Source organism: Rana temporaria, chromosome 5 (assembly GCF_905171775.1).
Source record: "Rana temporaria chromosome 5, aRanTem1.1, whole genome shotgun sequence".
Lineage (NCBI taxonomy): Eukaryota > Metazoa > Chordata > Amphibia > Anura > Ranidae > Rana > Rana temporaria.
The window spans coordinates 143,202,119-143,229,573 of record NC_053493.1 but is presented as its reverse complement, the minus strand read 5'-3'; the positions used below and the strand labels follow the sequence as shown (position 1 = coordinate 143,229,573).

Below are 27,455 nucleotides of genomic sequence, written 5' to 3'. Positions count from 1 at the left end.
GAACAACTAGTATCCTTAGAAATTTTTAATCGTTAATTTTTTTCAATGGCAGCTCCAAATTTATTTTAGTTCCGGTTTACTTTATGCATCTGACCTTCTATTGAAAATGCTAGTTACTGGCTATCATGTTCATCCAGTTGATTTGTTCTAGGTCTATGATTTAGACTCAGATATAGTAATGACTTCACCATGATGTCACTTGTCACCTTCTTGTTCAGCATGACAGCCAAGGAGCCGAGTCAGCAATGGATGCTATAGATTAATTTCAGTTTCCATTTAATATTTTAATCATAAGTGCAGATGGACAAATAAATTGTAAATATATTTTTCAGTTCTTGTAATGTTTGTTTGGTATGTTTTATATTCTTGTAGTAACTCTATATTATTAGGCCATGTATATAATATAAATTAGCAGTTCTGAGTGTATATTTGGTAAAGGGGCATAAAAGCAATTATCCTAAAATGAGTAATAAGCAACTTTTTTAGGTCTGTGATGGAAGTGAGGCAAATACATTCCTTTTATTTAGGAAGATGTTACTATGTTTCTCACTAAATAAGGAGGGGTGGTGGAGACAGTTCCTTCATCAAGCTTCTTGAGTTTCCTGCCAGCCCCTCTGTAATAACAAGATGTACTACACAGTGTGTGTTTTTTTTTTTAAACTCTGCAGATATATATCGTTTTTTTAAATCAACAATGTGACTGCCCAGCTCTCCCCTTTCCCGACTTAAGCACTACAGTGTGAGGGTTGTGTTTTCCCTCTTGACGTCAGCCATGTGGTCACGTGATCACACATCAGCAATGTGAAAAAAGGTATTTAGCTTCAAAGGAACAGGGTCTTTTTTTTTGGGGGGGGGGGTTACAACCTCATTTTGACAGGTACCCCCTGCCACTTCCACGTTGATAGCCTTAGATAATCGAAAGCGGAAGTTTTCCATCCCCTCCCGAAGCCTTTGGGACACATGATAGGTCCCAGAAGACTTCAAGACCAGTCACAGAGCACAGCGTCGCTTGTGCAGTGGATACCTGGCTGTGAAGCCACAAGCTGTCACAGCTGGGTGCCCATAGTGAAGATGCCAGCGCAGGTGAGGGAGGACAAAGGGAGAACATAACTGGGGTGGGGACACTGCTGAATCGTGTAACAGGTCAGTGGCTGTTTATTTAGACCCCTTTCACACTGAAGCGTTTTTACAGTGTTTTAGCTTTTTAAAATAGCGCTATTATATTGCTCATAAAACGCTTTCAATGGACCCTTTCACAGTCCTGCAAGCAGCATCTTTGGAGCAGCTTTTGGGCGCTGAAAAAAACGCTCCAAAAACGCCACCGTCCATTGAAATGAATTGAAAGTGCTGTAAAAACGCCTTACCCTTTCACACTGAGGCACTGCAAAAATGCCCTAAAACGTTAGGGTATTAGCGGTACTTTACCAGCACATTGGGATTGCATATGAGGCTTCGCTCGAATGACGCTCAAATAACGCTCGAAAAACGCTTGAAAAACGCTCGAAAAACACCCCAGTGTTAAACTGGCCTAAAAGTCAGCAGGCGCAGTTTTTGCAGCTGCTGACTATTAACCACATCCCTACCGCGTCATTGTAAAATGACAGCGGCAGGAACCCCTCCTCGATCCGGGTGGACGTCATATGACGTCCTGCTTTCCCGACGCTCGTGACCCTGCGCGGGTGCCCGGCAGCCGTGATTGCCGCTGGGTGCCCGCGATTGTCGGTAATCACGGCAAGAGTGTGGATCTGTGTGTGTTCCCAGTACAGAGGAACACACATTGGTCTCCTCCCCTTGAGAGTCCCCTCCCCCCTACAGTTATAACACATCTTAGGGAACATATTAACCCCTTCAACGCCCCCTAGTGGTTAACCCCTTCCCTGCCAGTCACATTTACACAGTAATCAATGCATATTTATAGCATTAATCGCTGTATAAATGTGAATGGTCCCAAAAACGTTTCAAAAAAGTGTCCGATGTGTTCGCCGCAATGTCACGATGACAGTAAAAAAAACGCAAATCGCCGCCAATACTAGTAAATAAATTTATAAAATAAAAATGCCATAAATCTATCACCTATTTTGTAGACGCTATAACTTTTGCGCAAACCAATCAATATATGATTATTGCGATTTTTTTTTACCAAAAATATGTTGAAGAATATGTATCGGCCTAAACTGAGGAAAAAAAATGTTTTTTTTTTTTTAAATTGTGATATTAATTAAATAAAAAAGTAAAAAATATTGTGTTTTTTTTTTTAATTGTCGCTCTTCTTTTGTTTATAGCGCAACAAATAAAAACCGCAGAGATGATCAAATACCACCAAAATAAATCTCTATTTGTGGGAACAAAATTATAAAAACAATTGTTTGGGTACAGTGTAGCACGACCGCGCAATTGTCATTCAAAGTGCGAAAGGGGTGAAAGCTGAAAATTGGCTTGGGCAGGAAGGTGTGTAAGTGCCCGGTATGGAAGTGGTTAATTTTCACTTCAGAGACTTGAGCTCCACTTTAAGCTCCTACAAGGATTATCATTTGAAAGAAATTCTTGCCATTGCATCGCATGCACTAATATTTTAGAACTTGGCTTAATGCCAGATTTTTATTTAACTTATTAGTACGAGATTAGCCTTTTTTGACTTTTTTCTTTGCAGTATATTGTTTTCAGCATCAAATGTTAAAGCAAAAAGATATTCTCAGTGAAAAATAATTTCATATACAACTGAGCCAATAGCATTTGTATAGCATTTGTACCACTTTCTCAGCATTTGGATTGAGAATTGAATCGAACAAAGATTACATTGTGATCACCTACCATGATCACATACCAAACTAAGCACATTGGCAAGCGGTTTGTACGTTTTGTAGATTTGTACACTTTTTGGATTGCAAATCTGACCCCTAGTATAAGTAGTTCTTTCCCAATATGGAGTAGATGATTCATAAACTGCAAATCTATTTTCAGAATGACATCTAGGTTGTTTTCTCCTCCAAATTCTATAACAGCTTATTGGTTCTGTAGATCTCATAGAGTAATCCACTTTCTCATTTTTTTTCTTTTGTGTCAGGCATAATACCATAATATCGCATTTATGCTGGCCACACATAGCAATTTTTTGGCAATTTTGGAAGTATTTTAAGAGCTTTTGATCATAGAACAATCATATGGCTTTGAATGGTCCACAGCAATTTCCCACCCACAGTTTCAGTTGTTTTACACCAGTTTCAATTATGGGGTTGTTTAAGGTCATGGCAAGTAAAATATGCAGATTGTGAAAAATACAGCTACCTGCATTTTAACATGGTAGCTTAGTATGACACAATTCTAATAAAATGGCATAACTTTGATAAGAGGAAAAAAACTGTGGAATACTATGTTTATACTGTATGTGCCAGGAGTATCCACAAAATAGCTATATGGATGCAAAGTACAAAGACCATGCAATGCTAAATTAAATAAAAGAACCCTCATCCCACTCATCCTGCCTTATGAAGCGTACACACGACCGTTTTTCGGGTTCTAAAAAATGAAGTTTTTAAGGGTCTAGAAAAAACAAAGTTTTTTTCAACCCGATCATTAAAACGGCCTTGCCTACACACGATCGTGAAAAAAAAAATGCTCTAGCAAAGCACGGTGATGTACAACACGTACGACGGCACTAGAAAAGGGGAAGTTCCATTTGGATTGTCGCCACCATTTGGGCTGCTTTTGCTGATTTAGTGTTAGTAAAAGATGATTTGCGCTTTTCAGTCTGTTACTGCGTGATGAATGTGCTTACTCCATTACGAACGGTAGTTTTACCAGAACCGTCTCATAACTTGCTTCTGAGCATGCGCGTTTTTTTCACGTCGTTAAAGCCCACACATGACCATTTTTTACAACCTTAAAAACGACAACGTTAAAAACGTCATGAAAAAATAGATCATGTTCAAAATTTTTAATGCCCATTTTTTAGATCGTGAAAACATGCTCTGGAGCCCACACACGATCGTTTTTAATGATATTAAAAAAAAAAATTTAGAACCTGAAAAACGGTCGTGTGTACGCGGCATTAGAAATAAAAACTTGCTTTCTGAAGTCAATTTTGCCTTTGCCCTCCTGCATGTAAATGATCAGGAGTTTTATAAATTTCCAAATCTCTAACTCTCTCCCCCTAATTCAGCCAACTGGATAGTAAAGGGTAACTGTACGTTAGGGACACTTATCTTTAAAATGTTATCCTTGCCATCCCCATCAACTCCTCAAATCTCCCATTTACCTGAACATGATCCATGGAGTTTCCTCCTTTGGGGATACTTGAAGAAAATGTTGGCCTTCCCATAAGAATGAATAAAAATGTTCTGTGTATGTGTGACCTGGGCAGGATACTTTTCTCTTTATCACAACTGCCAGGAAAGAAACAGGGTCACATCATGATCTAAGCCTTTCCGATTCCAAAAGTAATTATCATTCAATGGAAAATAAGATTTCTACTTAAAGGGTTTGTAAAAGTAAAAAATGTTTTCCCTAAATAGCTTCCTTTACCTTAGTGCAGTCCTCCTTCACTTCCCTCATCTTTCGATTTTGCTTTTAAATGTCCTTATTTCTTCTGAGAAATCCTCACTTCCTGTTCTTCTGTCTGTAACTCCACACGGTAATGCAAGGTTTTCTCCCTGGTGTGTAGAAAACCTTGTTTTTTATTTTATTTTTTAAAAACAAACATATAATACTTACCTCCACTGTGCAGCTCGTTTTGCAGAGAGTGGCCCCAAACATCCTCTTCTGGGGTCCCTCGGTGGCTCTAGTGGCTCCTCCTGGTAATTAACTTAACTTGCGGGCGTGCTCCCGAGTCCTGCATTTGCATCCATAGACACGAATGTTGGACTTGGCCCGCCCCCTGACGCCTGCGTCATTGGATTGGATTGACAGCAGCGGGAGCCAATGGCTGTGTGCTATCAATCTATCCAATCAAGCCCCCGTGGAGAGAGGGACAGCACGTCCCCGCTGAGGGAAATACGGGGCTCAGGTAAGTAAAATGGGGGGCTGGGGGGCCGGACACTGCCAGGTGTTTTTTCATCTTAATGCATAGGATGCATTTAGGTGAAAAAACACAAGGGTTTACAACCCCTTTAATTATTTTTTGAAAGATTATGAAACGTGATGTTTGGTTTATGTGGCATTTACTGTTTTGACTGTTAAATATTGACCACTCTATATGTTTTTAAAGTAGACTATGCAGTAACATGCAAGATCCCCTCATACATATATATTGTGATAGTGTGAGAATGCAAAATCTGGTGTAGCTGTACATGGTAGCTAATCATCTTCTAACTTTAGCTTATTCAATGAAGCTGTGAAAAAAAAACAACAACTGGAAGCTGCTTGAGTTTTAATGCATAGCTGCACCAGATTTTCTAGTTTTAGTAAATCAACCTCTTTGTTTTTTGTTTTAATAAATATGGGCTGCTAGGTTCTTAAACCAAAGTGCTGACTGACATGGACTCACTTGACAAGCACACCTACCACAAGAGCTAAACACCCCCAGTTCACTATTTATATATATATATATATATATATTCCCTTCCTCATCATTATTAGCTGCTTTAAAGTTTATAAAAATAAACTGTAGGCAAAAAAGTTGGTTAATGTTCTTACATTTACCTGACTCCATACGGCAAGGGATGACATCACCTCAAGCTAGATCCCAGGGATTGCTCAAACTCTCATGAGGTATTGTGTCTTCTAAAGAGATTTTGCATACTAAGCTTTCCCTAGGATTTTGCTGGAAGGATGATGATGATGTCATGTCACTCTTGCCTTGAAGCCAAGGGCAGAAACTGGGAATAATGTAAGTATATTAAATTTCTTTTTTCTCTACAGATTTTTTTGTTAATTTAGAGCAGCTATTCCTGATGGTGACATAGCCAAGTGGAACATTACAGCTTTGAATAGCTGTAATGATTGGCGCTGCGCATAGACACTCCCCCTTGCTCGGGTGAACTGTCCAATCCCGAGCGAGGGGGAGTGTCTATACACGCAGCGCGGCTCCAATCATTAAAGCTATTCAAAGCTGTAATGTTCCTGGCCGTAGTACTGTACACAGTCGGCGGTAGCAGGTAAGCGGGCCATGGCTGCATATGGGGGGGAAACATGGCTGGATGGGGGGGAGACACATGGGGGGGAGACAGATGGCTGGATGGGGGGGAGACAGATGGCTGGATGGGGGGAGACAGATGGCTGGATGGTGGGGAGACAGATGGCTGGATGGGGGGGAGACAGATGGCTGGATGGGGGGGAGACAGATGGCTGGATGGGGGGGAGACAGATGGCTGGATGGGGGGGAGACAGATGGCTGGATGGGGGGGAGACAGATGGCTGGATGGGGGGGGGAGACACATGGCTGGATGGGGGGGAGACACATGGCTGGATGGGGGGGGAGACACATGGCTGGATGGGGGGGAGACACAAGGCTGGATGGGGGGGAGACACATGGCTGGATGGTGGGGAGACAGATGGCTGGATGGTGGGGAGACACATGGCTGGATGGGGGGGAGACACAAGGCTGGATGGGGGGAGACAGATGGCTGGATGGGGGGGAGACAGATGGCTGGATGGGGGGGAGACAGATGGCTGGATGGGGGGGAGACAGATGGCTGGATGGAGGGGGGACACATGGCTGGATGGGGGGGAGACACATGGCTGGATGGGGGGGAGACACATGGCTGGATGGGGGGGAGACACAAGGCTGGATGGGGGGGAGACACATGGCTGGATGGGGGGAGACACATGGCTGGATGGGGGGAGACAGATGGCTGGATGGGGGGGAGACACATGGCTGGATGGGGGGGATACACATGGCTGGATGGGGGGAGACACAAGGCTGGATGGGGGGAGACAGATGGCTGGATGGGGGGGAGACAGATGGCTGGATGGGGGGGGAGACAGATGGCTGGATGGGGGGGAGACAGATGGCTGGATGGGGGGGAGACAGATGGCTGGATGGGGGGAGACAGATGGCTGAATGGGGGGGAGACACATGGCTGGATGGAGGGGGGAGACACATGGCTGGATGGGGGGGAGACACATGGCTGGATGGGGGGAGACACAAGGCTGGATGGGGGAAGACAGATGGCTGGATGGGGGGGAGACAGATGGCTGGATGGGGGGGAGACAGATGGCTGGATGGGGGGAGACAGATGGCTGGATGGGGGGGAGACACATGGCTGGATGGGGGGGGGGGAGACACATGGCTGGATGGGGGGAGACACATGGCTGGATGGGGGGGAGACACATGGCTGGATGGGGGGGAGACACAAGGCTGGATGGGGGGAGACACATGGCTGGATGGGGGGGAGACACATGGCTGGATGGGGGGAGACAGATGGCTGGATGGGAGGGAGACAGATGGCTGGATGGGGGGGAGACAGATGGCTGGATGGGGGGGAGACAGATGGCTGGATGGGGGGGAGACAGATAGCTGGATGGGGGGGAGACAGATGGCTGGATGGGGGGGAGACAGATGGCTGGATGGGGGGGAGACAGATGGCTGGATGGGGGGGAGACACAAGGCTGGATGGGGGGGAGACACAAGGCTGGATGGGGGGGAGACACAAGGCTGGATGGGGGGGAGACACAAGGCTGGATGGGGGGGAGACACATGGCTGGATGGGGGGAGACACATGTCTGGATGGGGGGAGACACATGGCTGGATGGGGGGGGAGACAGATGGCTGGATGGGGGGGAGACAGATGGCTGGATGGGGGGGAGACAGATGGCTGGATGGGGGGGAGACAGATGGCTGGATAATGGGGGGACATGGCTGCATATGGGGGGGACATGGCTGGATATGGGGGGGACATGGCTGCATATATGGGGGGGACATGGCTGGATATGGGGGGGACATGGCTGCATCTGTGGGGGGACATGGCTGCATTTGTGGGGAGACATGGCTGCATTTGGGGACACATTAAAAAAAAGTATCGGTATTCGGTATCGGCGACTACTTGAAAAAAAGTATCGGTACTTGTACTCAGTCCTAAAAAAGTGGTATCGGGACAACCCTACTTTTGACACTTTTTTGGTAAATGGGTAGAGGAAATATTTACCCCATACTTATTCACATGGGGGGCTGGGATTTTGGGGCCCCCTTGTTAAAGTGGGCCTCCAGATTCTGATAAGCCCCTTCCCACAGACTCCCAAAACCCCAGACCCCCACAACCACTGGGCATGGTTTAGGGGGTGCTCACTCGCCCCCCCTTTCCTGACCTACCAGGCTACTTTCTAGGATAGCAGCCTGTTTTTTTTTTCTTTCTTTTTTTTTATATTTATTGAGATTTGCACAGTACAATAACATTAATAGCCCTGATTTCTTTAGAAATTTCATTTTTGCTAAAGCATGTTCTATATTTGCTACAGATGCACCACTTTGCATGCAGACTAAGGGGAAACCCCCCCCCCCCCCAGACACTACACGTTTTTTTTTGTTTTTTTGGTGATCAAATACATTACTAAAATCCCTGCTCCTAAAAAAAAAAAACAATTGTTTAAAAAAAATTGCATTGATACATGTCTCCGAGGGCAGTACCCAGACCCTCATACCTCTTTTATGGCCAATTACTTGCATATACGCCTTCAAATGGGCACTTTTAATTTTTCCTGTTCGGGTCCCAAAACTTCAATGGGGTTCACTGTTTGGGTTAGAACTTTTCCCCTGTCTGGAAGTCCTGCTGCAAACTGAACAGGGGGTGTTTGGCCCATCTCTAGTAAGAAGTATGGTGATTTTTTTGGAAGTTGTACAAAAAGTTTGGCACAATTTTTTGGAAAATAAAAATGTAAGTAGAATTTTTTTACACAGTTCTCACAAACAGCATGGACAACCTACAATTACACCCCAAAACACATGTTTCTACTCCTCTCAAGTGTTGCAATGCCACATGTGTGACAGACTTTTTCTCTTCCTAGATTCATAAAGGGCCAAAGCTGTGTAAGAAAGGTAATTTTTTTTAGGATGCTGCAGTATGGTCTGATCATCAAAGTATAAAAAAAGGAAGAAAAATATTTGACCACCCCCTCAGAGTGGTACAATGTCACTATAGTAACACTGAACTACTCTGATGAAAGAATGTGGAAAAAAAAGAAAAAATTGTGAAAAATAAAAAAACATTTTAACACACTGTTGCTAGGCAATATCCCTGATCACCACCACGCCAGTCCTATGATGACAGTGTACCGTGTGTATGTAAAAACAAAATTAAGACAAGAAAAATACAACTTCAAAAACTTGACATGCCTCTTACTAAATACCACAGACTACTTTTCAAAAATGGGTATTTGTACTGTCCTGGCACTTTAAGGGCCTCAAGAAATTAGAAATCAGGTCACCAGTACGTCAGGTTGGATCAATTTTCTTTCACAATGTATTTATTAAGAAAATAATAGAACAAAATGAGTAACATACAAAATGTACAAAACAAAGGCTCAGCAGAGTGCACGTATAAAAGTTTCACAGTCAGCATGATATAACAAGAAAAACAAGACCAAAATGTGAGATGTTAAGTCCGTCCACCTCAGGACTAGAAGAAGCAAAGATTTATTAATTTAAAAAAGAAATAAATAAAACAAAACAAACAAAAAACACATATATCTATATTTATAAAAAAATTATGAAGAAATAATTTTATTGGATATGTTTTATAACAGAAAGTAGAAAATATTGTTTTATTTTTTTCAAAATGTTTGACCTTTTTTTGTTTATATAGCAAAAAAAAAATGGTGACCAAATACCACCAAAAGAAAGCTCTATTAAGATTTATATGAATTACATTTGCATACAGCGTTGCATGAACAAGCAATTGCCAAATTGTCAAAGTAGCACAGAGCTTAATTGCAAAAAATGGCCTGGTCATGAAGGGGGTAAAACCCCCCAGGGGTCAAGTGGTTAAATATTAACATGTTACAACGGAAAATTATATTGGCTGATCCTCTACATCAGCAAAGATCACATGACCAAATGCCTAGTCAGTTATTAACCTGATTGGTTACTATGTGATCCTCCACAAATACAGGTATTTTAGGTTTTAGTTAAACAAAAAACAATTAGAAGTTTGGGCCCCCTTTTTTTAAAATCTCTGACACTGGCCAGATTGTTGCATGAAAGCTTCACTCTTCAGAATGCTGCAGAGAATTATTAACATAGTCTACTATCCTGGAAGCAAACAGATTATATGTCAGATTATATTTTAAATTAGTAAAAGTAAATGGGAAAAAACAAACAAAAAAAAAAAACAATATGGTTTACTCAAGAGGTGGGTATTAGGATAGTAAAGGAGAAAACCATCACATAGGAGATTCTGGAGGCGTAGCTGATGGAGTAGTGTATAAAAATTGACAAAAGGAAGCCAAACGCATTTCCAGTGCAACCAAAGCACCGAAAGAGGAGTGAATAGCTAAATCTATTAACAAACGAGACAAGACCTTTTAGGTACACCAGTGATGGAAGGAAAAAAAATACAATGGGATCGCTAAAATGAAAACTGGGCACAACCCTTATGTTGAGGGATATAGCAAACCATTTAACCACTTGACCCCTGAAAGATTTACCACCTTTCATGACCAGTCCATTTTTTACGATACAACACAGGGGTACTTTAACTGACAATTGCACGGTCATGCAACGTTGTTCCCAAACAAAGTTTATGTCCTTTTTTTCCCTCAAATACATTTTTTTTTAGTTTGTATTTCATAGGTCTTCAAACTATAGCCCTCCAGTTGTTCAGGAACTACAATTCCCATCATGCCTAGTCATGTCTGTGAATATCAGAGTTTTACAATGCCTCATGGGATGTGTAGTTCCGCAACAGCTGGAGGGCTGTAGTTTGAGGATCCCTGTTGTATTTGATCACCTCTGCATTTTCTTCCACTATGAAAAACAAAAAAAGACCGACAATTAAAAAAACAAAAACAAACAGAAAATATTTTTTACTTTCTGCTATAAAACATATCCAATAAAAAAATTGAAAACAATCTCAAATGTCTTCATCACTTAAGGTCAATATTTGTGGTAAAAAAAATATCAATATGTGTATATTGATTGGTTTGTAACGTCTTTTAACAGGATATTTTTTTACTAGTAATAGCGACGATCAGCAACTTATAGCAAGACTGTGATATTGTGGCGGACATTCCGACACTAACTGATACAATGATCAGTGCTAAAAATATGCACTGTCACTGCACTGATGACACTGGTTGGGAAGGGGTTAAACTTTAGGTGCGATCAAAGGGTAAGTGTGTGCCTAGCCAGTGTTTTACTGTACTCTGGGCAGTGCTTTTACTAGGGAAAGAGATGGAATTTATTCTCTGCTTTGCAAGGATACAAATTCCATCTCATCCCTTCTGTCAGAATGCAATCTGCCTTGTTTACAGAATTGCAATTCTGTGTCGCTTCCTCACGCTGAGTGTGTGCCGGTGGTAGACATCGAGTTTGCAGTACCCGCCGTGTGTAATTACAGCGGAACTGAGCCGCCATTGGAGCGCATAGGTGCCGCCCTGTAGCAGTAATAATAAAAATAATAAATTGAAATAAATTGTACTGTCAGTAAAAGGTTGTGGGATCATATTGGTTGTAGTAATGATGGTTAATTTTCAGCATTTCTAGAAACAGGGTAGCAGAGAAACTGGCTCAGATAAAGCTTAAAGCGGGAGTTCACCCTAAAAAAAATGTTAACCTTAGATTGATGCTCATTTTGTCTAGGGGAATCGGCTAGTTTTTTAAAATCGAAGCTGTACTTACCGTTTTAGAGAGCGATCTTCTCCGTCGCTTCCGGGTATGGTCTTCGGGACTGGGCGTTCCTTCTTGATTGACAGTCTTCCGACAGGCTTCCGACGGTCACATCTATCGCGTCACGAGTAGCCGAAAGAAGCCGAACGTCGGTGCGGCTCTATACGGCGCCTGCGCAGCGACGTTCGGCTACTTTCGGAAAATCGTGACACGATGGATGCGACCGTCGGGAGCCTGTCGGAAGACTGTCAATCAAGAAGGAACGCCCAGTCCCGCAGCCCATACCCGGAAGCGGCGGAGAAGATCGCTCTCTAAAACGGTAAGTACAGCTTTGATTTTAAAAAAACTAGCCGATTCCCCTAGACAAAATGAGCATGAATCTAAGGTTAAAAATTGTCATTTCCGGGTGAACCTCCACTTTAATAAAGCAATGGTCCCTGATAGCATTCATTCCAGAATTCTAAGAGAACTTTAAGGTATGGTTGTTGGACCATTAAAGCTGAATTGCAGGAATTCAGCAACTTTGCAAAAGGTACAGGCTTACTATGAGTTAAGTCTAATTAGGTGCATGTCATCTCCAGGACTTACAGTATCTCTATTACTTATATGTGACAAGTTTATTGCACTCCCAGAGGATACACTCCAGCTGTGAGAAAAAAAGAATCACACACAGCAGCTATGCCCATCCCCTCTCCTGCCCTCTCCAGAAGCCTTAGTATTTTATGAATGAATATAAAACATGGTGTGCTAATAAACTAAAACCAATATAGAACATAACACAATATCAAATATAGAAAGTCTCATCTACTACTGCAATAGTCCACACTGTGAACATGATTCACAACAAATACGTATATGAAAATAGTCCTGTCTTGTGTTTCCACATGAGACAGAATCTCCATCACCAAATGCAGGCTTAAAGTGGATGTAGATGTAGAGTATAATATTTTTTTTATTATCTGTGCCCAGTCTTGCCACCCTGAGTTAATCCAGCTCTGAGCAATCATATTTTATTGTTCAGTGAAATACAACAGACTTCCAGATAAAAACCAAAGTCCTTGCTTCTGAAAAAAAGTGCACAATTCACATCCCCTCCCCTGTGTTTTGATTAAATGTTTTCAAAATATGGGGTGAGTCACAGTTCAGTGCCATGAGAAAATGCAACAGCCATCAGAATATACATAGAGCTGGAGGGAAGAGGGGAGGGGGATGTGAATTGAGCACTTTTTACAGAAGCTGTGTATGTCTGCAAGCAGTGCACGAGATATGTAAATAACCTGTCACTCAATCAAGGACTTTGGTTTTTATCTGGAAGTCTGTTTTATTTCACTGAACAATGAAAGAGGATTGCTCAGAGCTGGATTAACTCTGTGTGGCAAGACTGGGCACAGATGATAGGAAATCTTATTCTCTACATCGTGACATCAAAAAAAAATATATATAAATGTTTTGGGTTTACATCCACGTTAACAAAGGTCTATGACTCTCCTACTACAGAGAATTCATAAACAGTATATGAGGTGAATAATCAACTTAGGCTGAACTTCTGACTTCTTCCACCAGTTATTGCTGTAGGCCAGGGATGTCAATGTCTATACATATCCTCCATTCACCTCCATATATTGATGCTCAAAAATAATTAGGAGAACACATGCTCCACGTAGTGTGAAATCCAATATAATACATATAAATAAATAAATAAATAAATAACATAAATGGTTAAAGGTCTGAGAAATAAAACATATCAGAATACTTTATAAACTTAGGGCCAGATTCACGATGGACTTACGACGGCGTATCTCCACGTACGCCGTCGTAAGTCCGAATCCGAGCCGTCGCATTAATGCGCCTGATTCATAGAATCAGTTACGCATAGATTTGGGCAAGATACGAGCGGCGTAAGTCTCCTATGCCGTCGTATCTTGGGGTGCATATTTACGCTGGCCGCTAGGTGTCGCTTTAGTTGATTTCTGCGTTGAATATGTAAATTAGGTAGGAACGCAGATTCACAAACGTACTTGCGCCCGGTACGCCGTTTACGTTAGGCTTACATCCGGCATAAAGTTACCCCTGCTATATAAGGCGCAGCCAATGCAAAGTGGACATCGGCACAAGCGTATCTTCTTACGTCGTTTACTTAAGTCGTACGTGAATGGGGCTGTGCGTAGGTTACGTTCACGTCACAGGCATTGAGCCGGCGTAACGTAGGGAAAAAATTTGACATGATACTGAGCATGCGCGCGCATGCACCGTTCTTTAAGCGTGTCATTTATGTGGGGTCACGATTGATTTACATACAACACGTCCACCTCTTCCACATTTGAATTAGGCGGGGCTTACGCCGGCCAATTTACGCAAATTACGGAGCAAGTGCTTTGTGAATACTGCACTTGCCCGTCTAAGTTGCGGAGGCGTAGCGTAAATAGCATACACTACGCCGGAACAAAGATACGCGCTCCTACGTGAATCTGGCCCTTAATATATACAGTCTGAGGAAAGAAGGGAATGAGGCAGCATGACTGAAATCATTAAATACATCATGGGGTACATAAGGTTAAAGAGGGCAGTATTTAATTTGAAGCCATGATTGGGAATATCGGGACATGACCTTAAACTAGCAGGAGGAAAGTAATCTTAGAAAGTATTATTTTAGCAAAATAGTAGTTGATTCTTTGAATAGACTTCCAGCAAGGGTAGTGGGTCAATCAACAGTAAGTCAATTGAAATATGCTTGGGAAACCACTCCTCTATGTTTATACTGTATGTAACATGAATCTGCTAAAGATATAGGAAAAATAATTGCTATATCTTAGATATGATATGATGAATGTTTGAGTCTTCATTTGTAATAGTCAATACAGGTTCACTTCATGAACGCCCCGTACACACGACCGAGTTTCTCGGCAGAATTCAGCCAGAAACTCGATCGGAGCTGTATTCTGCCGAGAAACCCGGGCGGGTGTACACTTTTGGCCGAGGAAGTCGACGAGGATCTCGGCGAGGAAATAGAGAACATGTTCTCTATTTCCTCGTTGTTCAATGGGAAATTTTGGCTCGCCGAGATACTCGGCGGCTTCACAAGGAACTCGACGAGCAAAACGATGTGTTTTGCCCCTCGAGTTCCTCGGACGTGTGTACGAGGCCTTAGACATTGTAGCAAGCACCACTGGGTCTTCTCTGACCCTTTACCCCAGGGATCCTCAAACTACGGCCCTCCAGCTGTTGCAGAACTACACATGAGGCATTGTAAACCTCTGACATTCACAGACATGACTAGGCATGATGGGAATTGTAGTTTCTGAACAACTGGAGGGCCGTAGTTTTAAGATCCCTGCTTTACCCCATACTTCCATAATCTGCTGATTTATGCCCCTGAAAATCCTATACAAATGCCACGTTTCTCAAAAGAACACAGGTCTGCCAAGTACCAGGTCTGTCGGAATTGTCAAAGGCAGATGAGAGTGTTATGTGTTCCCCATAATCAAAGTACTGTTTCCACTTGTGTGTTGGAATCAGTAAAGTTAGGAACAAGCAATCATAGGTTGCAGGAAAGAAATTCAACACAGTGTTGACAGGGGAATCCCTCCTGCCGAGCAATTGTCTGCTCCCGGCATAGAAGATAGTGATTATTGCTAGCAGCTATAGAAGCCGCTAGTGATAATCACATAAGGATCTGGCAGGCTAGTTGCACCCAAGTTGTACCCAAACCATTAATGGTTTGAATCTCTGCCGGTTCCTGCTAAACCGGTGAAGATTTGAACCATGTATGGCCAGCCTTAGTTTGTCTGCTACAAACCCTGAGCCTTATTTAAAGTGCATGTAAATTAAGTTTTGGATACAATGCAGGATGGGAGCCCCTTTAATGTTTTATGGTTGTAATTCTTGTCTGTGTCCCTGCTTGGGAGATTCACCCCTCTGTTTGTCTTGGAGACCATTGTCACTGAGACAGAAAGTTAGGGGAAATACCACATTTTAAGTGTTTTCACCAAATAAAGAACAAAAAAAAAACTACAATTGGGACAAATGTTTCTTCTAAGATGAGAATTCCATTCACTTTAAAGAGATTTCCTCTTATTTCATGTTGCATCTCCAGGCCAAGAAGTAAAGGGAAATCTTCCCAGCAGGACAGCAGAAAATAACTTGACAGCATTTTTAACCATTCCCTACTAAAACCTACTAATAAAAAAAAGCTTCAGTGTTACACTTTACACTTTAACAGAATGTGTACTGAGTAGATACTGCATTTACTTTAAGGATATCATACAGAAGCAGAACAACCTAGCAGAGTGTGAAGAAAACAGTGTTACCTTTCTTTTTGTGTTACTGAATGTACTTGAAATTTAGAAAACAGTACTTTTTTTTACCAAAAACTTTGTAGCAGAAACACTGTAAATAATCAGTTGCATTTAGTCTATAGTGTTTCTTAAGTTGCATTTTTCCCCATGTATTTTTTTTTTGATTGAACTACTGGGTCTGTATTTACATTTTATGATCTCTATAATAATTCTAATTTTACAGTACAGCATATTTACAATAATGTATGGCATATTCAACGTAAATGTACAATAAATGTGTCCTTTCATTTTTGCCGTGGAATTCTTCTTCTCGTATTAAAACAAACATAGGTAGATCCTATTTCTTTTTATCTCTGGTTGCATTAACCTATGAATTAAGTTGTAATATATAGCTGTGTATTTTTTTTTCTGTGATAATCGGTAATATACAATATATACAATTGCTTCCAATGTGACATTTCCAAATCAGGAAAGTACCAGCTCTTCCCTAGGTTTGATGAGAGTGAAGACCTATCTTAAATTGGTCTCAGGAGGATTTGGCTTGCCCAGTGCATTATTGTATCCTCTTTATTATCTTCTGACCCCTTTGATCTCCTACCAAAAACAAATTTTTTAAGACCCACTTTGTCGCTTGTAGAGACCCTTGGTATCGGTTATGTGCTGCCACCCTTCCTTGCAGAGGAGTGTTTTATTTAGTAATTAACAGTGTATAGGGAAGAGGAGCTGTCATGTTGGTTCTTAAGCTGGAGGATGTGATGAAAGATGATATCAGCGATCCCATCCTTTTCACTTGTTTAGGATTGTCAGGATGAGAAATGTCAGCATTATGAAAGCACAGCTCTGCTCTTGATATGATAAAACCTTTCAAAACCCAGCTCCTACCTATCCTCGTTCTCCTTCTCCTTTCAGCTTCCCTCCCCCCTTTTTATTTTCCCTTTCTCTCTTCACCAGTTTTTTTTTTTTATTTATCTTGTTTTATTAGATGGCAGAAATATAATTCTTTTCTTTCTTCCCATTATAAGCCACCATTTTTGTTTTATTATATGTTTCACAACCCCTAATGCTCCACTGAAAATTACCTTGTTAAATGACAGTGTTTCAAAGCCATGAATCCTTTCCACCATCCCCTCAGAGGTTTGAAACAGTCAACAGACTGTAAAGAATAAATAATAAAAAAGTATTGATTATTTTGATGACTGTGAGATTCAATTAAGTATTAATTTTGCCCTCCAGTGGACCTATCAAGGTATTCAAACGGTAGGATTCGACTCAGCTAAATGCATGCTGAGTGCTCTAGCCTTAAATAGGGAGAAAATGTGTTTACCTACAGTATTTCAAGAGGAGTGCACTGATGCACAGAGTCCAATATTTAAGTGCTGTGCAAATTAAGCCTCGGTGACAGTGACATTGTTTGCAGCAATATGAGTATTGACTAAAGAAGTGCATTTGATGACAGCTTAAACTATTTGTATTGATTAACATTTTCATAGATTATCATGTGTCATATCAAATTCAGTTTTCAGACGTGAATACATTAAAAAACCCACAGGCACGCATCGACCAATGTGATGATGGGGCATTAGGAGCTTCCTAGCCCACCTCCTAGCACGCTGGTCACCTGTTCCCTGCATAAAAGTCATTTAGGCATGAACTTAGCAATAAATAGCTGCCAGATAACGCTACAGGGTCATCTGTACGATTGCCTCTATTTGGCATTGTTATTTTTAGTAGTGTATTTTTTTAGCTATTTTACATAGCTCTCAATGCAGCAGACTCACAGTATGACACTACACAGGGCATAAAAAAAAAAAAAAACTAAAAGCTATTTTGTTGAAGAGCTTGTGACCTCACAATGGCCTTTGACTGAATTGAGAAGAGCAGATCCGATCGCCAGGAAATACACTTATCATTTGTTCCTTTTGGGGCCTTAATGTCACAGCAATAAGAACAACTGCACTTATTTTGTAAGTATTGTTTTTAAAATATATACTATTTTTTATATTTTTGGTAATTTTAATTTCATGCAAGGTAATGTTAATGAATGTTGCTCTTTTTTTCTCTTTTTTTTATTTGTAAATTAATTTATCATACAACTGCGCTACGCACCTTTTTTTTTTGTAATAAAGTTTTTGTAGTTGCCAGAGGAAAGTGTATTATTGGCAAAATGGGAGATCTTTTATTGTCATGATATAAAAATGACTGGTATGATCTTGTACTTGAACTTTCGAGAATGTGAATATTGGTTTCCACTGGCTTTTTGTTTGTAGGTATGTTTGTTGATTTCTTAGTCGATGTATTATTGCCTAATTGACTACTGATTGATAAAGAAAATATTTATTTGTGCTATTTTATAGCTGGCGACTCAACAAAGAAAATGCTGTGTTTCTCAGTTTTAAGATCTGTTCGCAGAATGTCTCTGCTTAAAATGCTTGTGTGTTGTTAAGGTGCAAACACAGTCGTTCTAAACTCTGTGTGCTGCACAATACTCAGATGACCCTTTCAATGGGAAGCTGACCCTTTCAGTAGGCTGCTGTCCATTTCAATAGTCTGCACTGGTTTCAATACGCTGCTGTCCCTTTCAGCACTAAGCAGGACTTGGATAAAAGGAAATAAACTTTAAAATGATTCTTATCTGTTATGAACCTCCTAGAGACATTTATTATTTTGTTAAACATATTTAAATATGGATTTAATGAGACAGGGCTCATTTGATATTTAATATGTCTATTTTGTAACATTGATGCTAATGTTCTGTTTGAAAATGATGACATTTATTATAATTTATAGTAATTAGAAAGTGTTTTGCATAATTTAGAGGCAGTGCATTTTGGGAGGGAAGGATAGAGTGAATGACAGCTAGGAGGAAGGTACTTGTATAATCTTTGATCATTACATAGCAGTGCAATAAGTTGGGGAGGGGGGGGGGAACTTATTATAGTCAAAGATGCCTTGTTGTCATAAGTGAAGAATCAGCCTGGCATATCATGCATATACACAGATGATTGTAAGCATGCTTTCAAAGAAGTTTGCTCTCCCGAAAGCATTCTGAATCTTTCACATGATAGTTGAGCTTTAATAGGGTGGGGTGTAATGGAAAACTCATTGGATCTGTAATAGCTCTTCACTTGACTGCAGCCAGCAATAACAACAGGAGCAGCTGGGGAGATAAGAGAGACGGGAGTGTGTGTGTGTGTGTGTAAGGGAAAGACAGTGAGGGGGGAAGGTGTTGGGGAGAGTGTACCAACACCACAGCGTCCACTTTACTTCCTTATTTCCCTCACTCTTTATTTCCCCCCCATCACCAGGATCCAATGATAGCCGGAAAAGTCAGCAAGCCTCTGCTGCTGCTTCGGAGTGAGATGAATGCAGAGTCGAGAGGTGAGGACAAGGCAGCTACTTCAGACAGTGAGCTGAACGAGCCCCTGCTTGCTCCTGTGGAATCAAATGATGGTGAGGACACTCCCAGCAAGCTCTTCGGTAAGTCTGTCTAGGTATTTAATTTCACTTCTGCCACGCTATCCAAGATAGTGTCCCCCTCTAAATTAATATGTAGTCCTTTTCTGTATGTACTCAAAATTCATGTCATATTAGGTTGTCATAGGGCAGCCCAAGGTACCAAAAGCTTTTATACTCTAGATTTATAGGAATTAGAAAAAAAATCAACCTTTTTTTAACTCATTGTCAGCTGGAGCGGCCTATAGCATTCAAATGCCCTGTGCCTTTGCTAATGAACAGATGACATTTTGGTGGTTGTTAAAACAGTATTGCTTTCGTTTTTTGCATTTTGTTCTTCGCTGCAACTATTTCCTTCTTTGGAGCTTTGACTTGTTACCGGTTTACTGTTTTGTTTTTTCAGTTGCTTTTGATGTTATTTGCATTCGTGCAATGTGTATGGAATTAGTACATGAGGATAGCAGACAGCTAAACATGCATAACAAGACAGCCATAGGTGCAGTTGTAAGTGATAATAACAGAATAGAAATCACCCAGTGTAATGATTTTCTTGTAAATAAACGTGTAATGTTGCCACTGCAGGCAGCATGGTAGGGCAGAGTGCTCTGTATTCTACTTTTTCCGAGGCATTTGTCATTCAAATGGATAGCCTAGTGGAAGTCCACTCTTGCACCTGTGATCTCCAATTACAAAGAGGAGCAAAGGCTAGGGTGAATGATATTGCTCACACAAGATATATCAGACCTCAAGGTCTCATTTTCGGGTTGAGATGAGGTAATCAGCAAGAATTTCTGTTCATTTATTTCCACTCCAGATTGATTTTTTTTTTAAAGTAAAAAAACTGTATAAAATATATTTTTAAATACAGACTCTCAAGGTGAATAACTAAAATATATATATTTTTGCAATAATAAAAACAGAACAAGAGGTACGCATTTTCTGCCAAACTTTTCTAAATTAGAGGTTTTACATACATTTTTCTTAAAAAAATTGTGTTTTTGTGAAAATAATATCTATCGAGTCGAATACCTTTAATAATAACAGATGTGTGCCTTTTTTTTTAACTTGCAATACTGTATAAATTATATTTGATTTTTCATCTTTTTATGGTTACTTGTCCCATTTAGATTGACAGACTGCATACATTTCTTGTTTGTGTTTGTGTCTGGCAAACACATGCACCTGATCGTTGTAATGTAGCTAAAACGTTGTTGCATGTTTTTGTTCACCACAATTTTTTTCTGCTAGAATATTGTATTTGTTTTACTGTGTTTTTTGCATAGCCAATTGCAAAAGTATTTTTTTTATTTTTTTATTATTATTATAAACTTTGCTGCTTGATGTATTTAAAATGTAAACCATGATAACTTGTTATAAACGGAATGGGAACTGTATTCATTTAACACTTAGGTGGTCCATGAGGTCACTTTCTCATGTTTTCTTAATATGTTTGTATTTGCGTCTTAATAACATGCTTGTAGATCACAAGCATTAAGATATAAATGTATATAGTTAGTCTCTATTCTCCCCATACAAAGCAAACACAATTATCATTTTAACATTCCCTAATCCCTAACTGCTGCCTACTTTTCAAGTGTGGTACATCTCCTGAAACTCTTACTACTTAATTATTTTAAAGAACACTCAAAGCAAGCTTACAGTTCCCAGTGGGAAAAGTGAATGACTGGACTGCTTACAGAAATTAGTATTTCGGTCTGTATTTTAATAACAATCCCATCAGAAGTGAAATGGTAATTAGAGTACCCTAACCAATTTGATGGGTACGTTTTATTGTAAAAACAAAAGGCCAGTTTTCCGTATGTACATCACAAAATTTACTTTTTTTTTCAGTGGAATGCTGTGGCATAATGTGTAAACACTATTTTTCCTTACCTAACAAAATAATCATTGATTTAGATACACACTATATTGTTTTAGATACACCCTATATTGTTTTTAAACAATATAATAAAATACTGTATTTTCACAGTGCAGTATTTGCATATTCAGATTTGTACATTTACTAAAAGGATTTCTGTTGTGAAATTAACAACTGAGTTTTGAAAATAAAATGTTTGCTAGGTGTAGAATGTAAATAGTGAAATTCATTTAGCATATTAGTTACACTACAAATATACAGAGTGGCCCTATGGCATCTTAGAGCATGGATTCCTATAATGTATAAGGTTGTGCGCAACCATTTAATAAAGTCTTGTATGCAGCATGTGTCCCAAAACATAATTGCAGAAAAGAGTTATAACCATGTACTGTAAATGCAATTGTTATTTTTTTATCTAGTGATTAGAAGATTAACAGTTTATACTGATAGTGTTTTACAACACATATGTAATGATCTAGCGTAGTGTTGGGTGCACAAAATCCTCACTCTTTGCTTAGTAATACTTTCACTATTATGGCTGGCTGTCATTCATTCAATACCTATCTTCAGTCCTTGGCCAGTGTGAAGCAATGGAACTTTTTGAACTTTCTCTACTGTTGTGGTGTGATTGGGAAATCCTAGGTGGTGTAGGAAGCCTGAATGTCTAGACATAGTCTTCCCAACAGCCATTGTTGTGTTCATGCTTCCAACTCCCACTTATCCTAGAGAACAGAACTCTGAGACAGGCTGGTGAAATAAGGACATGATATTAAGTTAAGCTCTTCAATACATTGTATTGATCCCCACAACTGTTTAATGAATACTTTGTGTAGTGTTTTAATACTTTTTCATAATATAGGACATATTTTTTGTGTATTATTGAGAGATCTAGTTCATAGTATTTTATTTATTTATTTTGTTATGTTGTCAAAACTTAAAGATTTGCTGAAAGAAAGTGGGGGTCTTATTTATAGTATATATTCATCTACATATTTGATGTACAAAAAAGGAGAGCTGTCTGTGCTGCCTATGTGAACCAATCAGTTTGTTTTTTTAATTTTGTAATCTTCAATGGCAAAAATGAAAGGAAGTATCTGATTGAGCATTGTAGAGTGTTCTTGCTGAAACCTCCAATAATCTGGCCTCTTGAAAGTTAAACCTTTCACCATTCTGCAGTTATTGAGTGGCTGGGGTAGTCCCTGAGGTCACCAAGTATTTGTAAAAACAATTACACCTTTAGTGCATTAATTTGCTGCATTTTATATGTGGTTATTCTATGTCCCTAAAGGTATAAAGTTATTTTGCAGTATGTGATATGTTAATTTGCATTATTCACACAGTGAAATGTATGCAACAGTATAAAAGTATTGTTCAATGTAATAGATTGTATATACTGTACAGTATATAAAATATACAACAAATAGATTTTACTGATACATATGCATTCCTCAGAAATAGATATGTTTACATTCATTGATAAATGTTATTTTTATATTAATACAGTATTTAATTTGAAAAAGTGGTGGGTAGAACTTACACCTAATACACAAGCTATAGCACTTGCTATAGAGAAAATTTAGGGTCTCTACAAATATGACTCATTATTGTATTGTCCCCTGCAAATCTTATGCATTGCATCCCACTGTATATCTGTGGGGCTTTCCGCACATTAACCATATTTGAAATTAGTCAAAAATGGATAGGCTATTAACATTTTCATTTAAAGAATTAAGCATGAGCATGCAAAAAAAAAAAAATTATCCTATATGTAAAACAAGAACAAAACAAAGAAAAAAAACAGTGTCTAGGATCCTTCTAAGCTTTAATTCTGTGTTTCCACAGTTGGGTGTGAGTAGCCTAGATACACATTATAAGGGCCAACAACCCCTTGTTTAACCTGAAGTTGAAAAATGCAAGGAAAGGTCCAGGTATAAGAATCCTTAACTTTTTCTTTAAACCTCATGCTGAGATAATTTCATTATTTCACAATCCTTGCATTTAGCTGCTTATCCTTAGCTAGGTGGCCACTTTTTCGACCGGGTTATGTATTGCTTACTACTATATCTTTTGTTGCAGCACATTGCATTACGTGTGTTTAAATTTATATTTAAAGTACATATAGTTCAGGTACACTCCTTTTAAAATAACGCATACAACTATCTTTACGTTTGACTATGACCCCCAAACGGTTGTATGTAAAAGCTCTTACACCTCCTACACCAAGTTATGTCACTTTTGTAAAACAAATCCTATTACTTTATGTGACTTACTGCCACAGGCAAGACATGACAGTTGGCAGTTTGCTTCTATGGCAGGAAGTTTTTGAAAATTATGTATTTTTGCATTCAAATGTACATTTAATGTTCTTATGCTAACATTTAAATTACACATACACCACTGCCTGTGTTTTTCGTATATAACAATTTAACATCCATCATGTAGCAATGTCTTGTTTTGCTGATATCATGAACAAGATTATATGCTTTGATACCTCATCATCTACAAAGACATACATCTTTTATATGCTTATAAAAATGTGTACAAAATATTGTTTCAAGCAAGGTAATGTGCAGGTTGTGTTATGTATGATGTGTTAGCAGCAGCTATTTTGAGAAACTAATAGTACATTTCAACATAATAATACATAAACTGTACTTGAATGTAAAATCTGTGCACAGCATGGAGTCTGAACCTGCTGTGAAAACACATAGCTATAAAGTAAGCGCTTGTTCCAGGTGCACATGTATGTAGGAATGTGCATGGACAACGCAAGTTTTGTGATGAAAGCTAGACCGTGGACATATGTGTGTTTACTATGTTTTTTTTTAAGACACATATGTTTAAATGCTCCATATATGTGCCACAGTTTCTCTCATTGCATTTTACATTTTATGGCTTGTTTGCCAATGTTTTTGTATGCAAATTTTAGCAGCAAAGATGAAAGAGCATATACCACAGATAACACAGCCACAAGACCAGATATTACATTTTTTAAGCAATTATATTTATTTTCAAATTCAGTAAATTACACAGTGTACTTAGCAAAGGTTGGTCATGCATTAAGTTGTGAGCAGGACAAATCCTTTAAGTCCTCAGCACTAAAGTACAACCATAGGTAGAAGAAACATTTCATGGTGCTTTTAGATCTAGATTGGTGACACTTTTGAGAAAGGACCCTGATTTAGTGGGTACTCCTGGGAGTATTACGACAGATCTGTCTAATTTTAATAGATTGTGGTTAGGAAGACTTTTTTTTCTCTATCTCTATTCTCTAAGTACCTTTCTCTAAAATAATTAAATGACCTCTATGGACATAGACATACATAGGGGTTTATTTACTGAAACTGTAGCGTGCAAAATCAGTCTCACTTCTGCAGATAAACCAATCAGCTTCTAACCTCAGCTTGTTCAATTAAGCTTTGGTAATAAAACCTGGAAGCTGATTGGTTTCTATGCAGAACTGAGACTGATTTTGTACTCTGCAGCTTTAGTAAATAAACCTCATAGTTTCAGTCTTTCACATGTGAATACAAACATTTAAAAGAAACACATCAGATATCGATTGGCCATGGTTCATGTGTATGAGCTGGAACATGTAGTACAACAAAAGCATCTGTTACTACCAATTCCAAGTTCAAAGCCAGACTGTATGGTTGAGGGAATTCCTCTGCGTATGGACGTCCCCACTGTCTAGGTCATTAACTTTTTACTAAAAAGAGTAAATGTGCAGTCTCACTCTTACACAGTACAGAAAGTGTATTAAAGTGTACCTCTGCTTATGTGACCAGAATGTAAGGCTCTTAATTAAAGCAGATCTTAAATTCCCACTTTTCAATGTAAAAATAAATCAATATTACACGTAAAAACAAAAATTAAGAAAAAATAAATAAATATATATTTATTGTTCACCCAAACTTTAGCCCACATGCCTAGGTGAAGGTGATGTCACAAGCCTTCTGGGAAGATCTTGGAAAATCTAAGGATCCCAAGTCTCTCAAGAAGACATTCCAGCACTGTGCAGGAGCACCGTTTTCATGGATCTTCAGATTCAATCTTACAAATACCAGAACTTCACTGGTCGGAAGGCCTTTGTCAGTGTAACTCAAGGAAAAAGAAGCTTAGTACCAGGAAGAGGTACAGATTAATTGAAAATTGAGAAATGAGGACAGCTTGGAAATAGGATCCATAGGAACCCAAATAAACACAGAGAATAATTTTTTATGTCTAAGACAAATAAATGCAAGCACCACAAAGTACCAGTAAACCAGCAAATTTTTTAGAAATACTTGGGGCCAGGTCAGGTTCACTTGAAGATTTTAATGTTTAGCTGAGGAAACATGAGAATATACCAAGGTATACAGAGACAGAAATGTAAATATATATATATATATATATATATATATATATATATATATATATATATATATATATATATATATATATATATATATATATATATATACACTTTATATTACCAAAAGTATTAGGACACCTGCCTTTACACGCATGGACTAATGGCATCCCAGTCTTAGTCAGTAGGGTTTAATATTAAGTTGGCCCACACTTTGCAGCTACAACAGCTTCAATGTTTTTGGGAAAGCTGTCCACAAGGTTTAGGAGTGTGTTTATGGGAATGTTTGACCATTCTTCCAGAAGTGCATTTGTGAGGTCAGGCACTGATGTAGACAAGAAGGACTGGCTCACAGTCTCCATTCTGGTTTATCCCAAAGGTGTTCTATCGGGTTGCAGTCAGAACTCAAGTTCCTACACCCCAAACTCACTCATCCATGTCTTTATTTACTTTGCTTTGTGCACTGATACACAATCGTTTGGGGGAGGGGGGATTAAGGTGTGGGGTTGTTTTTCAGGGGCTGAGTTAAGCCCCTTAGTTCTAGTGAAGGGAACTCTCAACATGACTGGCCAGCACAGAGTCCTGACTTCAACCTGATAGAACACCTTTGAAATGAATTAGAGCGGAGACTGAGAACCAGGCCTTTTTGTCCACATCAGTGCCTGACCTCACAAATGTGCTTGTAGAAAAATGGTTAATCATTCCCATAGACACACGCTCCTATACCTTGTAGAAAACCTTTCCAGAAGAGTTGAAGCTCTTATCGTTGCAAAGGGTGGGCCAACTCAATATTGAACCCTAGGCACTAAGGCTGGGATGCCATTAAAGTTCATGTGTGGGTACAGGCAGGCATCCCAATACTTTTGATAATATATATATATATATATATATATATATATATATATATATATATATATATATATAATTATTTACATATATTATATTATTATGTAGGGATGAGCCTCAAGTTCGAGTCAAACTCATGTTCAACTTGAACATTGCCTGTTCGCCTGTTCGGCGAACAACGAACAATTTGAGGTGTTTGCGGCAAATTCGAAAAGCCGCGGAACACCCTGTTAAAGTCTATGGGAGAAATCTAAAGTACTAATTTTAAAGGCTAATGTGCAAGTTATTGTCCTAAAAAGTGTTTGGGGACCTGGGTCCTGCCCCAGGGGACATGTATCAATGCAAAAAAAGTTTTAAAAATGGCTGTTTTTTCAGGAGCAGTGAATTTAATAATGCTTAGCGTGAAACAATAAAAGTGAAATATTCCTTTAAATTTCGTACCTAGGGGGGGTGTAAAGTTAGCATGGGAAATAGCGCATGTTTCCAGTGCTTAGAACTGTCCCTGCACAAAGTGTCATTTCTGAAAGAAAAAAAGTCATTTAAAAATGGACTTGCGGCTATAATGAATTGTCGGCTCCAGGCAATTCAGAGAGGATTCATTCATAAAAAAATAATAAAAAGCATGGGGATCCCCCCAAATTCAATTACCAGGCCCTTCAGGTCTGGTTTGGATATTAAGGGAAACCCCTCCATCAATTAAAAAAAATGACATGGGGTTCCCCCCCAAATATCCATTCCATACCCTTCAGGTCTGGTGTGGATTTTAAGGGGAACTCCACCCCAATTTTTTTTAAAAAATGGCGTGGAGTTCCCCCAAAAATCCACACCAGACCCCTTTTCCGAGCACGTTAACCTGGCCAGCCACAGAAAATGGCG

The 27,455-nt window shown here is 39.5% G+C and overlaps 1 protein-coding gene across 1 annotated transcript in view; it reads left to right on the top strand.

The window, feature by feature from the left end:
• The first annotated feature begins 19,151 nt into the window (after window positions 1-19,151).
• LOC120941123 (POU domain, class 6, transcription factor 2-like) overlaps window positions 19,152-27,455 on the top strand; it is a 223,190-nt gene continuing 214,886 nt past the window's right edge. Inside the window, exon 1 of the mRNA XM_040354404.1 lies at window positions 19,152-19,527. Coding sequence (XP_040210338.1) covers window positions 19,362-19,527 — 166 coding nt within the window. The 5' untranslated portion in view covers window positions 19,152-19,361. The remainder of the gene's footprint in view (window positions 19,528-27,455) is intronic.